The sequence below is a fragment of the Vipera ursinii genome (genome assembly GCF_947247035.1).
Source record: "Vipera ursinii genome assembly, chromosome: 13".
NCBI classification, from domain to species: Eukaryota; Metazoa; Chordata; class Lepidosauria; order Squamata; family Viperidae; genus Vipera; species Vipera ursinii.
Genome location: NC_139526.1, coordinates 2977387 through 2998374, shown reverse-complemented (window position 1 = coordinate 2998374; position 20988 = coordinate 2977387). Strand labels below are relative to the sequence as shown.

At 52.3% G+C, this 20988-nt stretch overlaps 1 protein-coding gene across 1 annotated transcript in view; it reads left to right on the top strand.

Annotated features, from left to right (window-relative positions):
• Nucleotides 1-20988, top strand: part of CASKIN1 (CASK interacting protein 1) — a gene marked incomplete at its 5' end in the record, with an annotated part of 104908 nt that overhangs the window by 59731 nt on the left and 24189 nt on the right. The window contains 9 exons of the mRNA XM_083372632.1: nt 5089-5140; nt 12051-12148; nt 12643-12788; nt 13335-13430; nt 13930-14060; nt 14726-14834; nt 15009-15117; nt 19570-19664; nt 20391-20508. Coding sequence (XP_083228758.1) covers nt 5089-5140; nt 12051-12148; nt 12643-12788; nt 13335-13430; nt 13930-14060; nt 14726-14834; nt 15009-15117; nt 19570-19664; nt 20391-20508 — 954 coding nt within the window. The remainder of the gene's footprint in view (nt 1-5088; nt 5141-12050; nt 12149-12642; nt 12789-13334; nt 13431-13929; nt 14061-14725; nt 14835-15008; nt 15118-19569; nt 19665-20390; nt 20509-20988) is intronic.

Genomic DNA, 20988 nt, shown 5'->3' with positions numbered 1-20988 from the left:
AAGGCAAGATTCAGCGGCCCATCTGCATTTGAAAGAGAAAGGCCGTGCTTTCGAAGACAGCAAAGTCCCCATTTTGGATAGAGAGGACCGCTGGTTTGAAAGAGGGGCCAAAGAGGCCATCCAGGTCAAAACTGAACAGCCCTGCCTCAACGGGGGGGGGGGGGGGGGGGGAGGGATAAGACACCACTTATCTCCTGTCTACATCACAGTCCTTTCAGCAGTTCCAAGAAGGTCCCACACCCGTCTGCACTCTGATCCAGGTGACCCCGAGGACACAGATCAACCCCCAAGTGGCCTCAACAGCTCTCAGAGAGAGTGCTAATGACCGGATGACTTGTGAAGAAATATAATCCTTCCATTTCCTCCCACCTCCCACCCCCATCAGAACCTATCCTTCCATCCCTCCCCCATCCAGTCAGAACTGTCAGTACCTATCCACCTATTTCCTGCCTCCACCCCGCCATCACAACTGATGAAACTTTTTGGATGAGAAGCAAAATGTCGTCTTCTTCTTCCTCCAGAAGCGGTGAATGCTCCAACACTGGAAGTTTTTAAGAAGAGACTGGACAGCCTGAAATGGTATAGGGTTTCCTGCCTGAACAGGGGGTTGGACTAGATGACCTCCAAGGTCCCTTCCAATATCATCATCATCATCATTGCCATCATCATCATCATCATCATCATCATCATCATCATCATCATTATTCCACAAGGAAAAACTAGTTCAGTTGCCTTTTGAAGAAAAAAGCATCTTTGAAACAGCTCGCCTGTCCATTTGCTAAATTCACCCTTGGCAGTGAATCATTCCCTGATGGTTACATGTGCGCGCACACAGACACACACACACACACACACTCAATTTTAGGTCTCCGGCACCCAGATTGGAGAACAGGATGCCTGTGGTGATGAGGCGGAGAACTTCCAGGCCTGGAGGAAGGGTGGAAGTTTGAGTGGCAGAGAAGTTGGGGGCCCTGCATTTCTTTGGGATGGGGCTACCAACTGGGAGCTCTGAGTCAGCACAGCTGTGGGGGGCTTGCTTGTTATTACCCAAAAGGAGCCAGCTTGGGGTTGACACCTAAATATTCTCCCTCCCTCTCTCTCTCTCTTTCTCTCTCTCATTCTCCTCCAAGAAGGACCTGAGTTTTAGCAAACCTGTCTGTTGATGCAGCCAAACTGGCTTTCATGGCTGTTGTAACTGTTGGCTGGGGAATTCCAGGAGTTGAAGGTTACTGTGTGCTGCTTGTTGCAGAAGGCAACCCTGGAATCTGCCCTCGGCACCGCATTGCTGCGCTTCTTTCCATGGTTCCCCCTGGCCTGTTCTGCCCCTGCCACCCTCTCTCACTGCAGGCATCGACCGTCTCATTCAGTAGCAGCCCTGCCTGATTTTCCCTTGGCAGTGCCTCATTTTTTCCTGGCCACGAGAGCCAGAGACGTGCCCTTCCGTAGAAGAGCGTGGAACTTGGTACTTGGGATGCTGCAAGATAAGGCCATAGCCTCAGAAGGAGGACAGCTCCCAAGGGTCCATCCTGGGGTCCTCCACATGGGGGTCCCTGCTGGCAACCGCCCTGCGGCTGTGCTCCTGGCTTTGAGCACAGGATGGGTGTTGTGGGTCCATATTAAAGCATCCTCTGTTCTCTGGAAGCTGCCTCCATCTCGCTCTCTCTCAAGAAACACCCGGCTTGTGGTCTGCTGGTATCTCTTCTGCCGTGGGGATGCTAAGAATAAAAGCAAATGAGAATGTGATGACGAGCAAAAATCTTTCTGGTGCCCTGCCCTCCCCCTCCCCTCTTGGCTCCTCTGCACTTCCTCCTCCCCTCCTTTGCCTTCTGCACATCTGCCTGCAGATTCTTCCTCTGTCTCCACTTGTGCCCCTGCCAGCCAGGCTCTGCTGTGCCCTCTGGCCTCGGGTGGCATCTCTGCTGCTCCTTCCCTGGCACCGAGGGACGGACAGTGAAGGCAGGAGGGGCTGCATGAGAGATTTAAACTCTGGACTGCATGGGCTCACTGGGTCTCCCTCATCTCCCCTCCCCCCTGGGAGGACAGAGCACCTTCCCTCCAGATGTGCTGGTCCTCCCCCTGCATTTACACCCCTCCCTGCCGCTTCTCGCGAGTGGGCCTGTGCCCTGTCTAAGGTTGGGCGAGGTGTGATGGGGCTGGTTGGGGAGCCCCGGTAACAGCTACGTGCTTCTTCCGCTCCTGCCAATTTGGCAGCTGCTCTACCATCTCTTTGGCAGAGAGCCAACCCAGGGGGGAGGCTAATAAAACTGTAGCAGGAAATGAAAGGTTTGAGTTAAGGTCCTGTGAAGGGAGGGTCCCTTTCCTCATTGGAGCAGGGATGGGGAGAGGACTGACCTGGCTCAGCAGAATGCTTAGGTGCGCTCTTTCCAAGACCAAGAGGACCATTAAAGGCCCCTGCAGTGGCCAGCCAGTTTGGGGGTGGCCAGGCGCTTTGAGGCCCCACTCCTTCCCTTGCTGTCAGCCTCCTGCACAGCCCAGCATCTCTCCTGGCCCAGTTCCAGGCCAGCTTGGCAGGAGCATGGGAGATGCGGCGGCCAGTCATGGAGGAGCCCCAGCCCTACTCAGCTGGCCAGCTCAGTCAGCCAGTCCCCATTGGAGCAGGGGGGGCTGGGCAGGGGGGCTGCGAGAGGTTAGATTCTGTAGCATTTTTGGGTGCAAGCAGGAGGCAAGCTGGGTGCATTTATCAATGGTGGCAAAAAAAATCAGGCTGGTGGCACCTTTTCCAACCGTCACATTTTATTGGAAGGCAGAACTGTGGGTTCGTAAAGGCTTCTCTCTGCCTTTTACTAAAGCTTATTAACTGGCAGAGGCGATCCCTGACTGCTTGTGATTGTTCGGTTCGCGCGGGAAGTCGGAGCAATGCTGCCACCTCCTGCCCCTGGCCAGCTGGATGGCAGGGCTTTTTTCTTTTTCGGAGGGTCAACTGAGGTCCCACCCTTCTTCTCCTCTGGAGCAAACAAGGCACTGGCACAGCTACATTTTGTGGCACACCCCTCACTGGTAAAGGAAAGGCCAAAAGAAAAGCTGCCAGTCCCTGGTGAGGGAGGCTGATAGGCCATTGTCAAAAGACCACCAGGTGCCCCTGGGACCCTTCCCCAGGCTTTCTCCCATAACTGCAATCCATTCTTTTTCTCTGGCCACAGATGAGCTGGTTCCTACAACCTGCTCATCTGGACTAAAATTAGGAAGGATAACTTGTGGCGCAACATGTTGTGGGAACCCAGGCATCATCTTAGCCCTTAGGGGTGTGTGTGTGTGTGTGTGTGTGTGTGTGTGTGTGTGTGTGTGTGTGTTAAACTGCAAGTGGTTGGTTTGGGCAGAGTACCTTTCTTCAAACTGAGGTTAGAGCTTTAGCCACTTGTAGCTGTGGAACGTCCATTTCGAGCTGGACTCTCTTAGCTGCTGTTCGGGCATCCAGAACATGCCAGGGCTTGTAGCCGGGACCCAGAGCCAGCGGAGCTCAGCATGAAGTCTTGGCTGTTCTCCTTCCGAAGTTTCCATGGGAAACACGGAGATTCTTCAGAAGGGTTCCAGTGAGCCCGAAGGGAGGCTCAGACCATCATCAGCTGGATACTCCCTGTCACCTGCATGTCCCAATTGCTCAGTCTTGTAAAATCTATATTGCCAAACATTATGTAAACTCGCTGGCATTTATCAGCTTGTTATTTCATTCAGGAACGTGAGGTTTGGGGCACGAACCTACATTTTGAGACCAAATACTTTGAAGACAGATACACGTATGCACGATACGACTTTTTGTGGCCTTTACTTTAAAAATGTAGAGGTTAATGTAGAAGCGGGACAAGAATGGATTCGGGGGGACCTGGGCAAAGGGGAGACTGGCAGGCTGGCTTTTCTCGTCCAGGGTGGCTTTTCTCATTGGGGTGGGGGGATATTTAAATCTTAAGAGCCTAAATCTTTGGCCTGCTTGAAATGTTTCTCTGAGGCAAAATCCTCAGGGGAGGAAGACCAGGGAAAATCTAAAGGCACAAATGGGCAACACTGGTACAAGGGGCCTTCCGTGGCACCATATTGGCCATAATGCAGCCTCTAATCCTTGCAACTGACAATTAGGGCTTCTCCTGCACGTAGAAACCCCTCCTTTCCACAAGTAATCCGTTTGCAGGGTGAATTTGTGGGATCCTCAAAGATCCAGAGATTCCTCAGTTGCTTCTCACTTTCCAAAAGGTGGCCCCTGCATGCTTGCTGGGGAGTTCTGGGAGTTGGGCTCCACACCTCCGAAAGCTGCTGAGGCTGAGATACACCGCCCTATGAAGAAGTGGGGTGCCAGAAATTCATGCTTTCCGATCCTTCAAAAAGTTCCTCAATTTTGCAAAGCCCATCATCCTCTCCCGGGGATCCAGCCTCTTAAAGCACTGCCTTCCTTCTGCCCACCTCTTTGAAAAGATTGCCTGGATGAACAAGGGCTTGTGTTGCGCTAGTAGCCAGCAGATGGGTTGTGAGGAGGTGGAAGTAAACCACAAATACGTAACACGTGTATGGGTGCACGTATTCTCTCTTGTGCCTGCTTCCAATGCTTTTGCCAAAGAGCCAGAGGTGCAGGCCCCGTCCTCACCCATGTGAGCAGCAGGGAACGCGACGGATTGGCCAGTTTTTAGACCAATCCAAGCTTCCATTTTGCTGGATCCTCTGGGCAAAGCCTAGCGAAGCTCGTCTCAGAATGCATCCGTTTGTTGACTTACCAAATTGGTCGGTCGCTGAATCCTCACAATGCGCAGCGATGCACAGCGTAGCCTAAAAAACATCCAGAGAATAATAAACCAGAAGCATAATAACGACGACGGTAGAACTGAATAATAAAAATAGACCGTCACATCTTGGCAGGCATTCTCCAGAGACCCCCTGAGAAAGCTCCTTGCTTAAAAGCTTCTCAAGGAGGCTGGCTTCAGTTCGGAAGGGGCCCTGCTTCATCATGGAGGTGCCGTGATGGCAACACAGAGCGGCTATTCTCAGAGTGGGTGTTTTTGGCAGCCGATGCATTTCCTGGAGAGATTCCCAGAGAAAAGGCTCCCCCTCCTCTAATCCATCTCTCTTCTCTGCCCCCCCCAGAGCTCCTCGGATCGGCCAAACGGGTGAACGTGAACTTCCAGGATACAGATGGGTGAGTTGGCCAAGCCTGGCTGCCCGCGACTCTCGCCGTGATCCGTGGGGCGGCCTCTTACCCCGGAGGACTCGGCAGAACGTCCCCTTTTCTCCCCAGGCACCCTGTGGGGATTTTCTCTTTCTTTAAGGGGGCTCCTACCATCTCTTGGTGGATCCTGGCTCCCTTTGCCTTTTCACCTGCTGACCACGCTGGTGTTTCTAAAGAGTTGGGTCCAGGGGCTCATGGAAAAGCAATGGAAGGGCCAACGGTGTGGCCGAACCCCTCTTCATGGAAAAAGGGGGAGGGGGAAGAAGGAGAAGGAGGGATTGGGAGAGGGGAATCATGTACACCTCCCAGAAAACATCTTCACTGAGGAAGCACATGGTGGGTCTGGCTGTGGTAGGATTTAGTGCTGGGTGGGCAGAAAACGTGAACCCACGTAGTCAGGAACTGGGCTGGCATTGTCTTCCCTCAGAGTTTCTTGATCCATAAATTGGGCCATCCCTCTCCTGAAAAAGAGAGAGACTTCAAAGTCACCCGGACAGTTGTGCATTTCTAACCTGCTACCAGATCTGCATTAAACCCTGCATCTGTCACCCAGCATTTCTTAACCTCAGCAACTTGAAGATGTGTGGACTTCAACACCTACGGAAGTTATGCTGGCTGGGGAATTCTGGGAGTTGAGGTCCACAATCTTCAAGCTGTCAAAATTGAGAAGCACATTGGTGTGCAGGTGTCTGTCTGCCAGTGATCGGGGTGGGGCATGATCTTTCAGCAGCGAAAGTGTCCCCTGTCTATGAAGATCCCTTGTGGGGGCTGAACCTGCAGCCTGCATCAATCAGGAACTAAGGAGGTCATAGTAAAGCAGGAAACGCCATGCCTGTTGAGAGACCACACAGGAGATGTGGGAAGGGAGGGCGCAACTCACACTCTTTCCTCCTAACCCCCCCCCAGGGTGCTAAGAATCCACTGGCCAGGCCAGTGGCGTAGCGTGGGTTGTCAGCACCCGGGGCAATTTGCGCCCCCTAACCCGGTGACGTCATGGCACCGCCGAAAAGACGCGCCCCGCAGCGGCGTAGACTTTCCAAGAAGAGTCGCGCGCATGCGGGATGCTTCTGGGTCCCTCTCGAGGGCGGCTGGGCGGGGCTCCGACCTGCAAGAGCCGCTGCATTCAAGCTCGCACATGAGCCCCGCTAAATAAAGCCACGCATGCACACGAAGCTAGGCCAGCCGGCCGGCGGGTCCGTCTTCGCTCGGCCAAGCCTGCCGGGGCACCTGCGGGGCGCTTGCGGTTGGCCTGAGCCTGGGCGGAGAGTTGGGCGCTTCTATTTATTTTATTCAGTTTATGTGGCCGCCCATCTCACCTGCCAGACTCGTTTCGCTTTGCAAGAAAGAGCAGCTCGAGAGCGGAGCCAAGCCGACTCTGTGCAGCCCTTGGGGCTCCCTGAGCAGCTCAGTGCGAGCGCGCCCCCCCAGATGTTGCGCCCGGTGCGGCCGGCCCCCCCTGCACCCCCCACGCTACGCCACTGGGCCAGGCTGACTTTGTCAGAAGCAGAAGACCTGCTGAACAGAGGCTAAGCTGCGCTGTGGGGGAGATCTCCCATCGGCAGGGATGGTTTAGGACGGGGGTCTTCAAACCCTGGTTTAGGAGATTCCTCCGGTTTCAGCCAGAACCAAGACCAGGTTGACCCACAGGCCTGGTTGCTGAGACACCACGCAGGGCGTCTGCTTGTGGGGGGGGGGAGGCGATGGCAGAGGTCAGATCTGAGCTTCAGAGCCTCATCCTGCCCTGCAACACCACATCTGCCCACCCCAGGCAGTTAGAGGGCAACGGCCAATAGGAGCCGGGCAGACCCTGCATCTTCTCACGTCATCAGCCCGGCCACTGTGGGAGCCAACAGCCTTGTGCACACAGCCCTGCACGGTCAGGGGAAGGTGGGACCAGGCGCTCACCTTGGCTACCGGCGGGGAAGAGAGCAGGGCTGGCCAGGCATCGGCCAGCAAAGTTAGGGAGATGGCAGACATCCCCTCGCATGCGGTGCAGAGAAGCCGGTTTTGCTGCAGGAAAACCACCAACTGATGCAACCTTTGCATTCTCTTTCCTCCAGTTCCGCCCTAAGAAATCAGGTCACCAAGGAGCTGTTGGGGATTCAGCAGAACACCCCGAGGGTCTCTCCCCCCCTCTCTCTCTGCCTCCCTCCTTCCCAGTGGGCCCCGTTGCAGTGACCAAGAGTCGCACGGTGGCCTTCTTCTCTGGGTGTCTCTGCAGCCCCCTCAAAGGGTCTCTCCTGGGCAGGGGGTGTCCGCTCAGCCCTGGTGGGAAAGGAGGGAGGGTGGAGGAGGAGCGAATGGAGGGGGGGGAGGAGGAATAATAAATTGCTTGTAAGGATAGATTCTCCCCTCCTTCCCTCCCTCCCTCCTTCCTTCCTTCCTTCCTTCCTTCCTTCCTTCCTTCCTTCCTTCCTTCCTTCCTTCCTTCCTTCCTTCCTTTCTTTCTTTCTCTTTCTTTCTTTCTTTCTTTCTTTCTTTCTTTCTTTCTTTCTTTCTTTCTTTCTTTCTTTCTTTCTTTCTTTCTTTCTTTCTTTCTTTCTTTCTCTCCCACACATTTAGCCTTTCCCTAACTTTTCTTTTTATATGTTTTTCATGTTTATATTTTACTTCCGTGAAACTCCAACAAACCTTTTTTAAAAGGAGGGGCAAGTGAATGTTTGCTGAAAGGAGCAAAGGCTTTGCTGCCCCCAAGGCTGGGGTGAGCTCCACGGCCTCCCGAGGGGGTGTGAGGGGGCAAGTGGGTGGGCAGGCTACAACTTTGGCCCTTTTGCAGGTGGGTGACAGGCAAAAAGCAATAAGTTGGACGTGCAAAGAGTCTTTCCTCGGAGGAAATTGCTCTGCCCCCCCTTGTTTTGCAACCTGATATCACCTCTATCTCCAAGAAGCCTTTGCCCATCCCTGCCACCCAGTGTCTGATCCTGCCCCTGCCCTCTTCCCGGTGCTTCCCCCCAAGGAAAGGGGCGGCCAGTGGAGGGTCCCTCAGAGGGGGCTGGAGTCAGGGGCAGCGAGCCCCTTTAAGACAAAAATCCCCCCCCCTTCAAGGCGAGTGGCCAAGAGCTTCCTGGCAGGGGCCCTACCTGGCTTCAGAGCGAGGGGGAGGCAGAAGCCCCCCCCCAGAGAGCCAGGCTGAAGCCAGCCTGGCAGCGGGGGGAGGGGCAAAGGAACCCCTGGAGGCAGCAGGAAAGGGGAACCCCACAGGAGGGGGGAGGCAGAAGAGGAGGGCCGCAAACTCAAAACTGGCAACAGCTGGAGAGGGAGGGAAGGAGGAGGGGGACTTTCTCTTCTTCGCCTCGGCGGCATTTGCCCTTTTGTGGAATCTTTTTAGAAAAAGGATGTTTCTATTATTTCCAGCTATTTGTCTAAAATGCGCGATCAGGGGGTTGGAACAGAAGACCTCCAAGGTCCCTTGCAACTCTCTTCTGATTGGCTGGCTCGAGGCTGCCCCACGAGCAGGGGGTGTCGGTGGCTGGGGGTTGCTCAAGACCCCCCTCTGCCAGGCGCTCCCTTGGCACCTCCCCTGGTTCGCTAGGTGAGGAGGGGTCCCTGCGCGAAGAGGGCAGGGAGGGTCCCGACATTTCATGAGGGGATCAGAAAGGCTTGCAACTCGCCCATTTCCCAGACAGGCGATCCATGAAAAGAAGCCGGGGGGCTGACTTCGTTAGGGGTGTTGTGGCTGCCCTCCTCACCTCTGGGACCCCACCCCCCGTGGACCCCCGCGAACACCAGATAAAGCAATTGAAACGAGACAATAAATAATACAAGGATAGAAACAAGAATTTTATCCACCAGAAGAAAACTAAACTTGATCTGACTGTCGCACAGGGACAAACAGATCTTTCTCCTAGGTTATAATTATATTGCAATTTCCTTTTTTTGCTTCCGTTTTTGGCTGGCTGTTTGCTTCCTGATGGGTTTTTGCCAATTTGTTAATCGGATTCATGGGCCACTTTTCTTGCCATCAGATAATAGACAGACAGAGTTGGAAGGGACCCTGGAGGTCTTCTAGTCCAACCCCTTGCTCAAGCTTACGAATCTCTTCTTGAAGGCCCTCCAATTTTCTGGAGGCAAGCCATTCCACTTATTGTTCTCACGGTCAGAAAATTTCACCCTAGTTCTAAGTTGGATCTCTTCTTAATGATCTTCCAACTTCTTGTCCTGCCCTCAGTTGCTTTGGGGAACAGGTTGACGCCCTCAAGAAGTCAGGGCCACTTGCTGATTGTGGGTTGGGGTGCTGCGTGTTTTTTTGCTTCCCTGCTATTAAATGGTGTTGGCTTCTCCAAGAGCAAGCCAGGAAAGGCCGAGGCCTTTCCCAGAGAACCGGCTGCTCCGGTGCCTTTGACTCCTTCACCCCTCTGCAGCTCTCCGCCTGGGTTCCCACAGCAGGCTGAACTCGGCTGCTATAATAGTCTGTGTAGCATAAGGTTAAAGTTAATCTTAGCCTGTTGTGCGTTTGCAGCAGCTTTGAGGGATTGGGTTGAGCATCTTGTAACACCCCCCCCCCGCTTCCTTACCACAAAGAAGGCAGCGGAGGCCACAGGGCTGCCAAGTGTGTGTTTGTTCTATTAAAAATGGAGGCTATCCCATCTGGGCACCACTTGGGCACCTTCCCAGCATTCACATGCAACCACTTACAATCCAGAGCTGCTGTGTTGCAAGTGACCCCAAACTCTTAACCATGTGCATTTGTTTCCGTATTTGGAGGGCCATGCCTTTCTGCTGGCCTTGCTTTGAGATCCGGAGGCTGATTTCCTGCCACATCCCTGGCAACCCCCAAAGTCCAGGAAGCCATTTGCAGACTGGATTTGGGGTATCTGTTCTGTCTGCAAAGGCTGTGAGCCGAACCAGCGCTGGTGCTTCTTGGTTTGCTGTGCCAGACTTGGCGAGCGCCTTTTTTGTCCCTCTCCTAATTGACCTCAGCCATACAAGCAGTCTTGTTCCCAGCAGCAGCTGAATTATATTTTCTTTCTTTTTAAATAAAATTTTAATTAAAGGTTTTACGAAGAACATAAACGCTAACGAACTAATAAGGAGTAAATGAAGGAGAGAGGGAAGGAAGGAAGTTAGGAAGGAAGGAAGGCAAAAGTGCAAAAAGCATGAGTAAAAAGAAGCTTCCTATTTCCTTTGCAGCAAATATGAGTACAGTTACAAAATTATCTCTTACCCTACGATTACAAAAAAAGCTCACTTTTTTCTATTACCCATTTTTTGAACCATCAAAACCACAATTCATCCCTGCATTTCCCCCCCTCTTTCATGCAAAAAGTCTACAAGGGGTTTCCAGTCAAGCACAAGTATAATGTCTTTTCTCTGATCGAGGAAGCCAATTTAGCTGTCTGCAAATTCCACCGTCGTCTTCACCAACCCATTCCTCTACTGCCGGTGGCTTCGATCCACATTTTCATTATGCATCTTCAAGTCACAGCCTCTCAAATCCATCTGCTGAGGGAGAGGGAGGCCTAGCATTAGGATTGGCCAACTTCCCGTGAAAGATCTCTAGTCTAGAAAGTCTACAACCTGGAATTAAGGAGAAACTTTCTAACAGCAAGAACAGTCAACCAGTGGAACGTCTTGCCTTCAGGAGTTGTGGGTTCTCCAACCTTGGAGGTTTTTTAAAAACAGACTGGACAGCCACTTGTCTGGAATGGGATAGGGTCTCCTGCTTGAGCAAGGGGGTTGGACTAGATGACCTCCGAGGTCCCTTCCAGCTCTATTCTGACTGATAGATTGAAGGTCAGCAAACCAGGTCTCCCTTTGGCAGAAGCCACGTTGACTCACCTTCAGCGAGGCTTCTCCTTCTCCTTTGATAGATTGCTGGTCTGGCTGGGGAGTCCTTGAAGGACGAGCTGGGTCATTCATCCTCCTCCCGGCACGGTTGCTGCCCTGAAGTCCTCATGGCAAATTATTGTGCAGAATTATTGTGCTCACCGTCTTCCTTATGCAGCGGAGGATTAAAAACTAATAAAGCAATAGTATAATGCTGACAGGAAAGAGCAGCTCCAGAAATCAAAAACCTAGCTAGATGAGAGAGAGAGAGAGAGAGAGAGAGAGAGAGATATTATTAGGTGTTTTAATCAGATAGAGGAAAGTACTACCAAAAAATAAAAAATAAAAATAAAAAAGTCTGCAGATGGAATGAAATACATGGGGCCCGGAGGCGCTCATGAGAAAGAGCTTTACAAAATGGATTTTCCTGCAGAAATTCTGGTCAGCCTCTTGCTGAGGATGGAGGGGCCTCCCTAGAGGTGTCTAGACCAGCTTTGCAATCCAGAGCTTGGTTATTCAAGAGGATCAGAATCAGAATTGAGATGGAAGGGACCTTAGAGGTCTTTTAGTCCAACCCCCTGTTCAAGCAGGACACCCTATATAATTCCAGACAAATGGCTGTCCACTCTCTTCTTAAAGACCTCCAGCGATGAAGCACCCACAACTTCTGGTGGCAAGCTGTTCCACTGACTAATTGTCCTCACTGTTAGGAAGTTTCTCCTTAATTCCAGGTTGCTTCTCTCCTGGATTAGTTTCCATCCGTTGCTTCTTGTCCTGCCTTCAGGGGCTTTGGAGAATAGGTTGACCCCCCCTCCTCTTCTTTGTGGCAGCCCCTCAAATACTGGAAGACCGCTATCCTGTCCCCCCTAGCGCTTCTTTTCTCTAGACTGGCCATACCCAAATCCTGCAGCCGTTCTTCATAGGTTTTATTCTCCAGGCCTTTGATCATCTTAGTTGCTCTTCTCTGCTCTTTATCCAAAGTCTCAACATCTTTTTTGTAATGTGGTGACCCAAACTGTATGCCCTATTTCAGGAGTGGCCTTACTAAGATGAGCTCAGCTGGAGGGGCAGGGATGGAGGGCGGTCTGGGTGACCTTTGCTCCTGCCGTGACAGGTTCTCTGCCTTGCATCACGCCGCTCTCAACGGCAACACGGAGCTGATCCTGCTGCTGCTGGAGGCCCAGGCTGCGGTGGACATCAAGGACAACAAAGGCAAGCTTGGAGCTGGGGGGAAGGCTGTGATGGTGCCACGGGGGGGGGAGAGGGCCCCGGTAGGGACGAGGCGTGGGAAAGGAGGCTGAGGTTGGATCCTGGCTCCAGAGCACCAACCAAGTTTGTGCGGGGAGGAAAATTCTCTCCCAGAAAGAAAGATGGCCTTCAGCCAGGACGTCCAGACAGGGCCAGTTGAAAGCCATCTTCTTCCTTTGGGGAGAGATCTACCAGAGCATTTAGAAGAACTCCACTGGTAGGAGTCCCACTGTGCATTGGAGCCAAAACCAAATACAGAAATGATCGGGCAGGACAAACGTACACCCCCGATTTCATAACTGGCAATGCCTCGTAAAAACCGCCAATTGCCCCTTCTCAGATGGACCCGTAATCTGAGTTCACCTCTTGGCTTTGTGGAACAGCCGTTCTTTTGGATGGCCAAAGGACCTGCTCTCTCTCTCTCTCTCTCTCCCCCTGAATCTCTGCCTCTTCGGCAGGCATGCGCCCCTTGCACTACGCTGCCTGGCAAGGGAAGAAGGAGCCCATGAAGCTGGTGCTGAAGGCCGGCTCCTCGGTCAACATCCCGTCGGACGAGGGGCAGATCCCTTTGCACTTGGCAGCCCAGCACGGACACTACGATGTGGTAAGAGGCGGCTTGAAGCAGTCTCCGTCGGAGGAGCCCCGGGCATAGTGGTTCACACATCTTCAAGGTGCCACGGTTGAGAAAAGCTGCCTTGGCAGTTCTGCCCACCCCCTCGCCTTCACAGCCCCAGAAACTAGCAAGTCTTTTCTGAGCCTCTTGCTCTGCCCACTAGGCAGCTGCGGGCTATGCAGCCTTCTTCTTATCTAATTGTTCATCTCTTTGCCCAGGTTCCAATGGCCATTCCCACATACCATTACAGTCTCCCTCTCCCAGAGACAAGTGAGCTGTGGGCAGCGGTGTCTCTAGCAGTGGCCATTGGCTCCAAAAGCACCCCAGCCATTTTGCCTGTATGCCCTGCGGGCAATGCACATTAAAAGGAGGTGATTGACAGGTTGCACCCCCTGGGTGGGGGTGGTCTTTGGAGGAGGAAGAGGCGATTGGGGTGGGGCTGGTGTTCAAGTGCAGCTAATGGGTGCATTTGGCAGGCTGGGTCTGTGCCAAAGGGGGTCTCTGGGCTTCCCCCCACTCTCTCTTTCCATCCCCCAGTCAGAAATGCTCCTCCAGCACCAGTCCAATCCCTGCATCCTGGACAACAGCGGGAAGACCCCTCTGGACTTGGCCTGCGAATTTGGCCGCGTTGGGGTAAGTCTGGTCTTTTTGGGGGGAAAAGAGAGCCAGCCACAATACCAGTTAAGGGCTTGTCTGCAAAATATGCTCTCAGATGGGAGCTGGGGGGGGGACTTCAGTACTTCACTCCCCCTCGCCTGAGAGTCCAGCACTCTTTGCTAGAACTGCCCCCACTTCCCTTGGCCCTTTCCTCTGAGATTTGGGGGTGAGATGTCAAATGTCCCTTTGATGGCCCCCCTGTGAACCACCTGCTTAACATCCCGGTGGACCTTTGCATTGCTGGCCACGAGGCTTTGGGGCAAAGGGGTGTATGCCATTTTGTGAGTCTAAATCTGAAAGATTTCTACAGGATGAATGGCAAAACCTGGGCTTTTCCTGAGGCTACTAATGGTGTACTGAGGGTCCCTTGTGTTGTGTTGGAAGTGGGGGGATTTGGCTGCTCTCTGGGGGAGAAGACCCAGACCTCACGTGGGAGGAAATTCTTTGGCAGCACCTCTGTTTCTTGGCCTGCCAGGTGGTGCAGCTGCTTCTGAACAGCAACATGTGCGCAGCCCTGTTGGAGCCCAAGCCGGGGGACATCACTGACCCAAACGGGACCAGCCCACTGCACCTGGCCGCCAAGAATGGGCACATTGATGTCATCAGGTGAGGTGAGGGGAATCCAGGCCTGAAGATGCTGGGCAAAAGTGAGGGTGAGGAGGGGTGGCCCATTCTGACAACATGCAACCCGGGCCAATCTTCTTCCCTGTGAAGGTGGCAATGATGGAGAGGCTGCCCCAACCAGAGGCAGTGAGGGTGGTCCAAAGAGGCCCATCTGCACGGGGACCTGTTGAGGAGGTTTAAAAAAAAAAAGCAAGATGGCAGCCACGGCTGGGTCAAAGCCCCATCCTGTAAAAAGTGGCAGGATGTCAATCCCGTGATGGTGGCCACCTTCTTGATCTCTCTGACACCGCCACGAGAAGGCCCTGAAGGATCCCGCCTCACCTGCCTTTCCTGGGCTTGGGACGTCTCAAAGCGAAGCCTTCTCAGACCAGCTTGTTCCTGAGGAGAAAGGAGATCCCCTCCTTCTCCTTGGATCCCCACCTGTTGAACGTCTGCCTTCCACCCCCTCCCTCTCTTGCACTGGAGGCTTTAAGAAGGCTTTAAGAAGAGTTGATATCGTTCTGGACAACGATTGATATCGTTGATATCGTTCTGGACAAACGGCAGCCATTTGTCCAGAACGATAGAGGGTCTCCTGCTTGAGCAAGAGGTTGGACTAGAAGATCTGCAAGGTCCCTTCCAACTTTTGTTCCGTTACTCTCTTGCAGACTTTTGCTCCAGGCTGGCATAGACATTAATCGTCAGACGAAGGCAGGAACCGCCTTGCACGAAGCAGCCCTGTGTGGCAAGACGGACGTGGTGCGCCTCCTCCTGGATGTAAGCCCCCCACCTTTGCCCAGGGAGGAAGGGTCCCACAGAATCTTCCCGAAGGGCCTGCCGACCCCCTGGGACTGTGGCTACTGGCAACTGGCACCCAGGGGCAACTTCAGCTGCTCTTCACTTGGAGCCCCCTGTGCCTCCTCAAACAGCCCCCCCCCTTTTCTTTCGCAGAGCGGGATCAATGCCCATATCCGGAACACCTACAGCCAGACCGCCCTGGACATTGTCCACCAGTTCACGGCCACGCAAGCCAGCAAGGAGATCAAGCAGATGCTGCGAGGTGAGGATGGGGGCCTTGTGGGGACGGGGGGTGGGGGTGGGGGCAGGGGTGTTTTCATTGGAAGGGCAGAGCAGCCAGAAAACCTTCTTCAGTTGAGGCTGAGCTGCACCTGGTGGTGCCCTTTCCTTCATAACTGGGAGGGGCCGTGCAAGATAGCTGACAAGATTTTTCTCTCTTTTTCTTGCTATTTCTTGCTGGCTTGCCCTTCTGCTCATGACAATAAGCTTTGCCCCCCCCTCCCCCTTCAGTTTTCCTCCCAAGGACTTTTGTGTGACAAAAAGGAACTGTTTCAAAGCCAGCCCATTGGGACTCCCTGGTCCCAATCCAGCAGCTTACCTGGGACGCCTGCACGACGTGCACTGTGGCGCCTCCTCCGACACCAGGAAAACGAGGCCATTTTGACCATTCCCCGTCTATGACTCTAACGGTGTGATGAAGCTCTTGGCTCTGCCTCCATCTGCTGGCCCAGGTTGGGGAAGACACGCCGAGCGTGACAGGGTGCTGGTGGAAAAGCCAGAGTGGCAGGCCTGAGCCGCCCCCACCCCCAGGGCCCCAAGGATGCCAATTCCTGCCCGGCGGCCTTGGTCAGAGCGAGCAGAGCAACGGGGACAGAGGAGGAGGAGGAGGAGGAGGACAAAACCCTTGGGGCAGCCGGAGGAGTAGGCGGGTTTCTACTTGCCCCCTGAGATTGTAGGAGCTCCGTCACTGGAGGTTTTCAAGAATAGACTGGACCACCGTTTGACTGGGATGATGTAAGGCTCCTGCCTTGGGCAGGGGTTGGACTAGAAGACCTCCAAGGTCCCTTTCATCCCTAGGATACCAAGCCAGGTTTTTTTGGGGGGGTTGGAATGATGAGGAAGTGTGTGGGGGGCTTTGAACTTCCTTCCTTCCTTCAGTTTTTGTGTCACCACTGTCTGGGGTTTTTGGAATATGTGGATGATGAAGAAGTGTGTGGAGGGTTTTGAATTTCCTTCCTTCCTTCCTTCCTTCCTTCCTTCCTTCTCTTTCCTTCCTTCCTTCCTTCCTTCCTTCCTTCCTTCCTTCCTTCCTTCCTTCCTTCCTTCCTTCCTTCTTCCTTCCTTCCTTCCTTCCTTCCTTCCTTCCTTCCTCCTTCCTTCCTTCCTTCCTTCCTTCCTTCCTTCCTTCCTTCCTTCCTTCCTTCCTTCCTTCCTTCCTTCTTACCTGAAGATAACTCTGGTCAGCTTACAATGTTAAAACAGTAAAACTATACAAAACATTGATTTGATATAATATATAACCTGGAACAGAAATTCGCCCACCTGCAGGGTTGACCCATGCCCCTCCTAGCCAGGCAGAGTGTGAGCAGCTCTAGGAGAGCCTTAGCAGCTTGCTGGGAGAGCGTAAGGCCTGCTGGTCTTGAAGGAAAGAATGGGGGACCTTCTCCTGAAGAAGCCTCCATAGACCCAGCTTTTCTTCACTAGGTTTGCTTAGTGTCCAGCCTTCCATTCCTGATGGACGTGTTGAGAAGTTTTAGTACCCAGGGATAAGTCAATTATTTGGATCCTTTTCAGTCGGAACGCAGGCCTGGGAGGGAAGCAGCAGTGGTTGTTCTGGCCAATTCCTTTGTGAACTCTTGTTGGACTCCTAGTTCTCCTCTATTGGATCCATCTTTGATACCGTTGATCATTAAATCCTTGAGAACCCTAATACAGTGAGGAAAACAATTATTTGATCCCCTGCTGATTTTGTACGTTTGCCCACCGACAAAGAAATGACCAATCTATAATTTTAACGGTAGGTTTATTTTAACAGTGAGAGACAGAATAACAACAAAAAAATCAGAAAAACTCATTTCAAAAAAAGTTATAAATTGATTTGCATTTTAATGAGTGGAATAAGTATTTGATCCCTTTGTAAAACATGACTTAGTACTTGGTGGCAATCACAGAGGTCAGACGTTTCTTGTAATTGGCCACCAAGTTTGAACATGTCTCAGGAGAGATTTTGTCCCACTCCTCTTTGCAGATCCTCTCCAAGTCATTAAGGTTTCGAGGCTGACATTTGGCAGCTCGAATCTTCAGCTCCCTCCACAGATTTTCTATGGGGTTAAGGTCTGGAGACTGGCTGGGCCACTCCAGGACTTTAATGTGCTTCTTCTTGAGCCACTCCTTTGTTGCCTTGGCCGTGGGTTTTGGGTCATTGTCATGCTGGAATACCCATCCACGACCCATTTTCAGTGCCCTGGCTGAGGGAAGGAGGTTCTCACCCAAGATTTGACGGTACATGGCCCCGTCCATCGTCCCTTTGATGCGGTGAAGTTGTCCTGTCCCCCTAGCAGAAAAACACCCCCAAAGCGTCCATGTTTGATGGTGGGGATGGTGTTCTTGGGGTCACAGGCAGCATTCCTCCTCCTCCAAACATGGCGAGTTGAGTTGATGCCAAAGAGCTGAATTTTGGTCTCATCTGACCACATTTTCACTCAGTTGTCTTCTGAATCATTCAGATGTTCATTGGCAAACTTCAGAGGGCCCTGTACATGTACTTTCTTGAGCAGGGGGACCTTGCGGGTGCTGCAGGATTTCAGTCCTTCACAGCGTAGTGTGTTACCAATTGTTTTCTTGGTGACTATGGTCCCAGTTGCCTTGAGATAATTGACAAGATCCTCCCGTGTAGTTCTGGGCTGATTCCTCACCGTTCTCATGATCATTGAAACTCCACGAGGTGAGATCTTGCATGGAGCCCCAGACCGAGGGAGATTGAGACTGAGCTTTTGTGTCTCTTCTATTTGTGAATAATCGCACCAACTATTGTCACCTTCTCACCAAGCTGCTTGGCGATAGTCTTGTAGCCCATTCCCGCCTTGTGTAGGTCTACAATCTTGTCCCTCACATCCTTGGACACCTCTGATCTTGGCCACGGTGGTGGGGTTGGAATCTGATTGATTGATTGCTTCTGTGGACAGGTGTCTTTTGTACAGGTAACGAGCTGAGATTAGGAGCGCTCCCTTTAAGAGAGTGCTCCTAATCTCAGCTCAGTACCTGTATGAAAGACACCTGGGAGCCAGAAATCTTACTGATTGATAGGGGATCAAATACTTATTTCGCTCATTAAAATGCAAATCAATTTATAACTTTTTTGAAATGTGTTTTTCTGGATATTTTTCTGTTATTCTGTCTCTCCCTATTAAAATGAACTTACCATTAAAATTATAGACAACTCATTTCTTTGTCAGTGGGCAAATGTACAAAATCAGCAGGAGATCAAATAATTCCCTCCCCGTATGAGATTGCTCAGGATTTGCTCTTTTCCTCCCTGCCATTTAGCCTCTGATCAAACAACCAGGGGAGCTCATATGCTCTTTGGGAAGGAGGCATCACCAACATGCTGATGTTTACCACTTATATAGGTAGTCCTCGACTTATGCGAGTTCGTTTAATGACCCTCCAAAGTTACAACAGCACTGAAATAGTAATTTATGACTGTTTTTCATATTTATGACCACTGCTGCATCCCCAGGGTGTGTGATAACTATGAATACTGGTATTTATGACGGTTGCAGCATCCCACCAGGGTCACGTGATCCGCCTTTGCCACCTTCTGACGAGCAAAGTCAACGGGGGAAGACAGATTCACTTCACAACCGTGTTACATAACTTAACTGCAGTGGTTCACTTAACAACTGTGGCAAGAAAAGTCGTAAAATGGGACAAAACTCATTTAACAACTGTCTCACTTAGCAGCAAAAAAAATTTGGGATTAATTGTGAACATAAATCGAGGACTACGTGTATATGGCCACCCTCAGCTGAGCCCAGAGGCTGTCAAAGTCCTGATCTGGTTTCTTGAGACTGGAAAAAAGATTGAATCCTGCTGAAATTGAGCTATTGGTCATCAGGGCAACCTTGTGACATCTGCCCAGGAGTTACTGTGGACATGGTGCCCGCCCCGCCCCCCACGAGTGGGCTAGTGACTAAAGGGTCCCTGTGAGTGCAGGACTCTTGCTTAGGAAAAAGGCAAAAATTTCCACTTTGCCCAGCTTTGACTGGTGTGTCACTTACTATCCTGCTTAGATCAAGACTCATGTCCTGATTGGCACCCAGCTAGACTCCTGCAGTGCACTCTGCCAGGGGCTGCCTTTGAAGGCTGTAGTGGGCAGCTAGGCTCCTGATGGCTCACCTCCTGTCAGGTAAAGCTGCTGCTTGGCTGGCCAGGAGTTTCTGGGCTCAATTCCAAGTGTCCATTATTCCGTTTAGGGTTGAGTACCAGGATGCGTAGGCCACACTTTGCCAACTTCCAACCTGCTCATCCTGTTTCCCTCTTCGGTTGGCATGTAGGGGAGGGTGTTAACCTGCTTTGGTGTTCCTCCCAGGCCTAGGTGAAGATGGCATGAATGATAGCGGGCCCAGAGGGCAAGGTCAGCAGTGGGAAGGGGTGCCCAGGGCACATCAGGTCGTCCATCTTTCTGACCGTCTCTTCCTCTCTTCCTTCCCAGACGCTTCGGCTGCCCTGCAGGTCAGGGCCATGAAAGATTATTGCAACAACTACGACCTGACCAGCCTCAATGTCAAAGCCGGGGACATCATCACGGTGAGCCTCCTGTGGGTGCTGAGTGCTGGGCCAGAGGTGGCCTTTGACACGGTCCAGTTTTGTCACCAACAGTTGCTCGGCTCTCACTTGAAAGCTTCTGCTGGGGGGAAACCCACAAAACGGGGCCCGGCTTATCTGGTCTTTCCCTACCCAGCACCAAGGGGGCTGTTCCCCTCCTTGGCGGCCCTTTGCCACGCCCTGTGGTGACATGACTGCTTTTTGTGATGGTTTTGCTTTGAGTTTGGGCAAAATTGTGACGTTCCCTTAAAACCTGTGACGATTCACATAGCAACCACCGCAAAAAGGCCGAAAAGTCATGTGACCAGCCCACTTTTTGACAATGACGAGTTGCAATTGTGTCGGGCAGGCTCCATTGTGGCCATAACTTGAGGACCACCCGTACTAAGTATTAACCTTATGCCTTAGGGCACATGCGGAGTAAAGAATGGCCACTGGGACTGTCTCTGGGTTCAGGAGACGAGAGGCCACGTCTTTGGACGGGCTGCTGGCAGCAGCATTTGTGGAGGAAAAAAGTCAAGAAGGTGGCTGTAACTGTCGAGGGAAGCTTGCTGTCGCCATCTTGATTTTCTGATTCGCCCTTGCAGGGGCCTGTGTCCCGGCCATTCCTTGTTCCCTTGGCCCTAAACGAGTGGGCTCGGATGCTTGCCACTGACCAGCCTTTGCCTCCCTTCTCCCTTCTCCCCTCTCCCCCCACCTTGGCCACAGGTCCTGGAGCAGCATGCCGACGGCCGGTGGAAAGGCTGCATCCACGACAACCGGACAGGCAACGACCGTGTGGGATACTTCCCGTCCACCCTGGTCGAAGCCATCAGTAAACGTACAGGCAAATATCACTCCTGGGGGGCCTCCCAGCCTTCTGGGGTGTGGAGGGGCAGGGATGCGGGCTGCTTTTTTCACCCATTGTTCTCTTTTTGGCTGCCTGGGTTTGCTCTGCTTCGACTGGGTGCTTCCAGATAAGGATTTTATACATCGTGGAGGTTTAGGCTTGGTGGGAGCAGGCGGTCTTTCCTTGCACCCCTGAGCCCCTTTGATTTCCTGTCTCTTTGATTTTTGCCACAAAAAGAGAGAGAGATTGAGAGCAGAATTGCTGCACCCCCAGACTTCGGGTTGGCTAACATCTGGAAGCATTCAGTGGGTGCTCTTGCATAAGAACAGATTTACATACTGCACGCATTTCATTTTACTCCCCCTAAAAGTAACCTCAAAGCATAAAGTAAAAAACATGTTGAAGAAAGAAATCCAAAGAGATTAAATTCCAGCTAGTGCAATCAAGCAACGACTGAGCATCTCTTCAGTGCTGAAG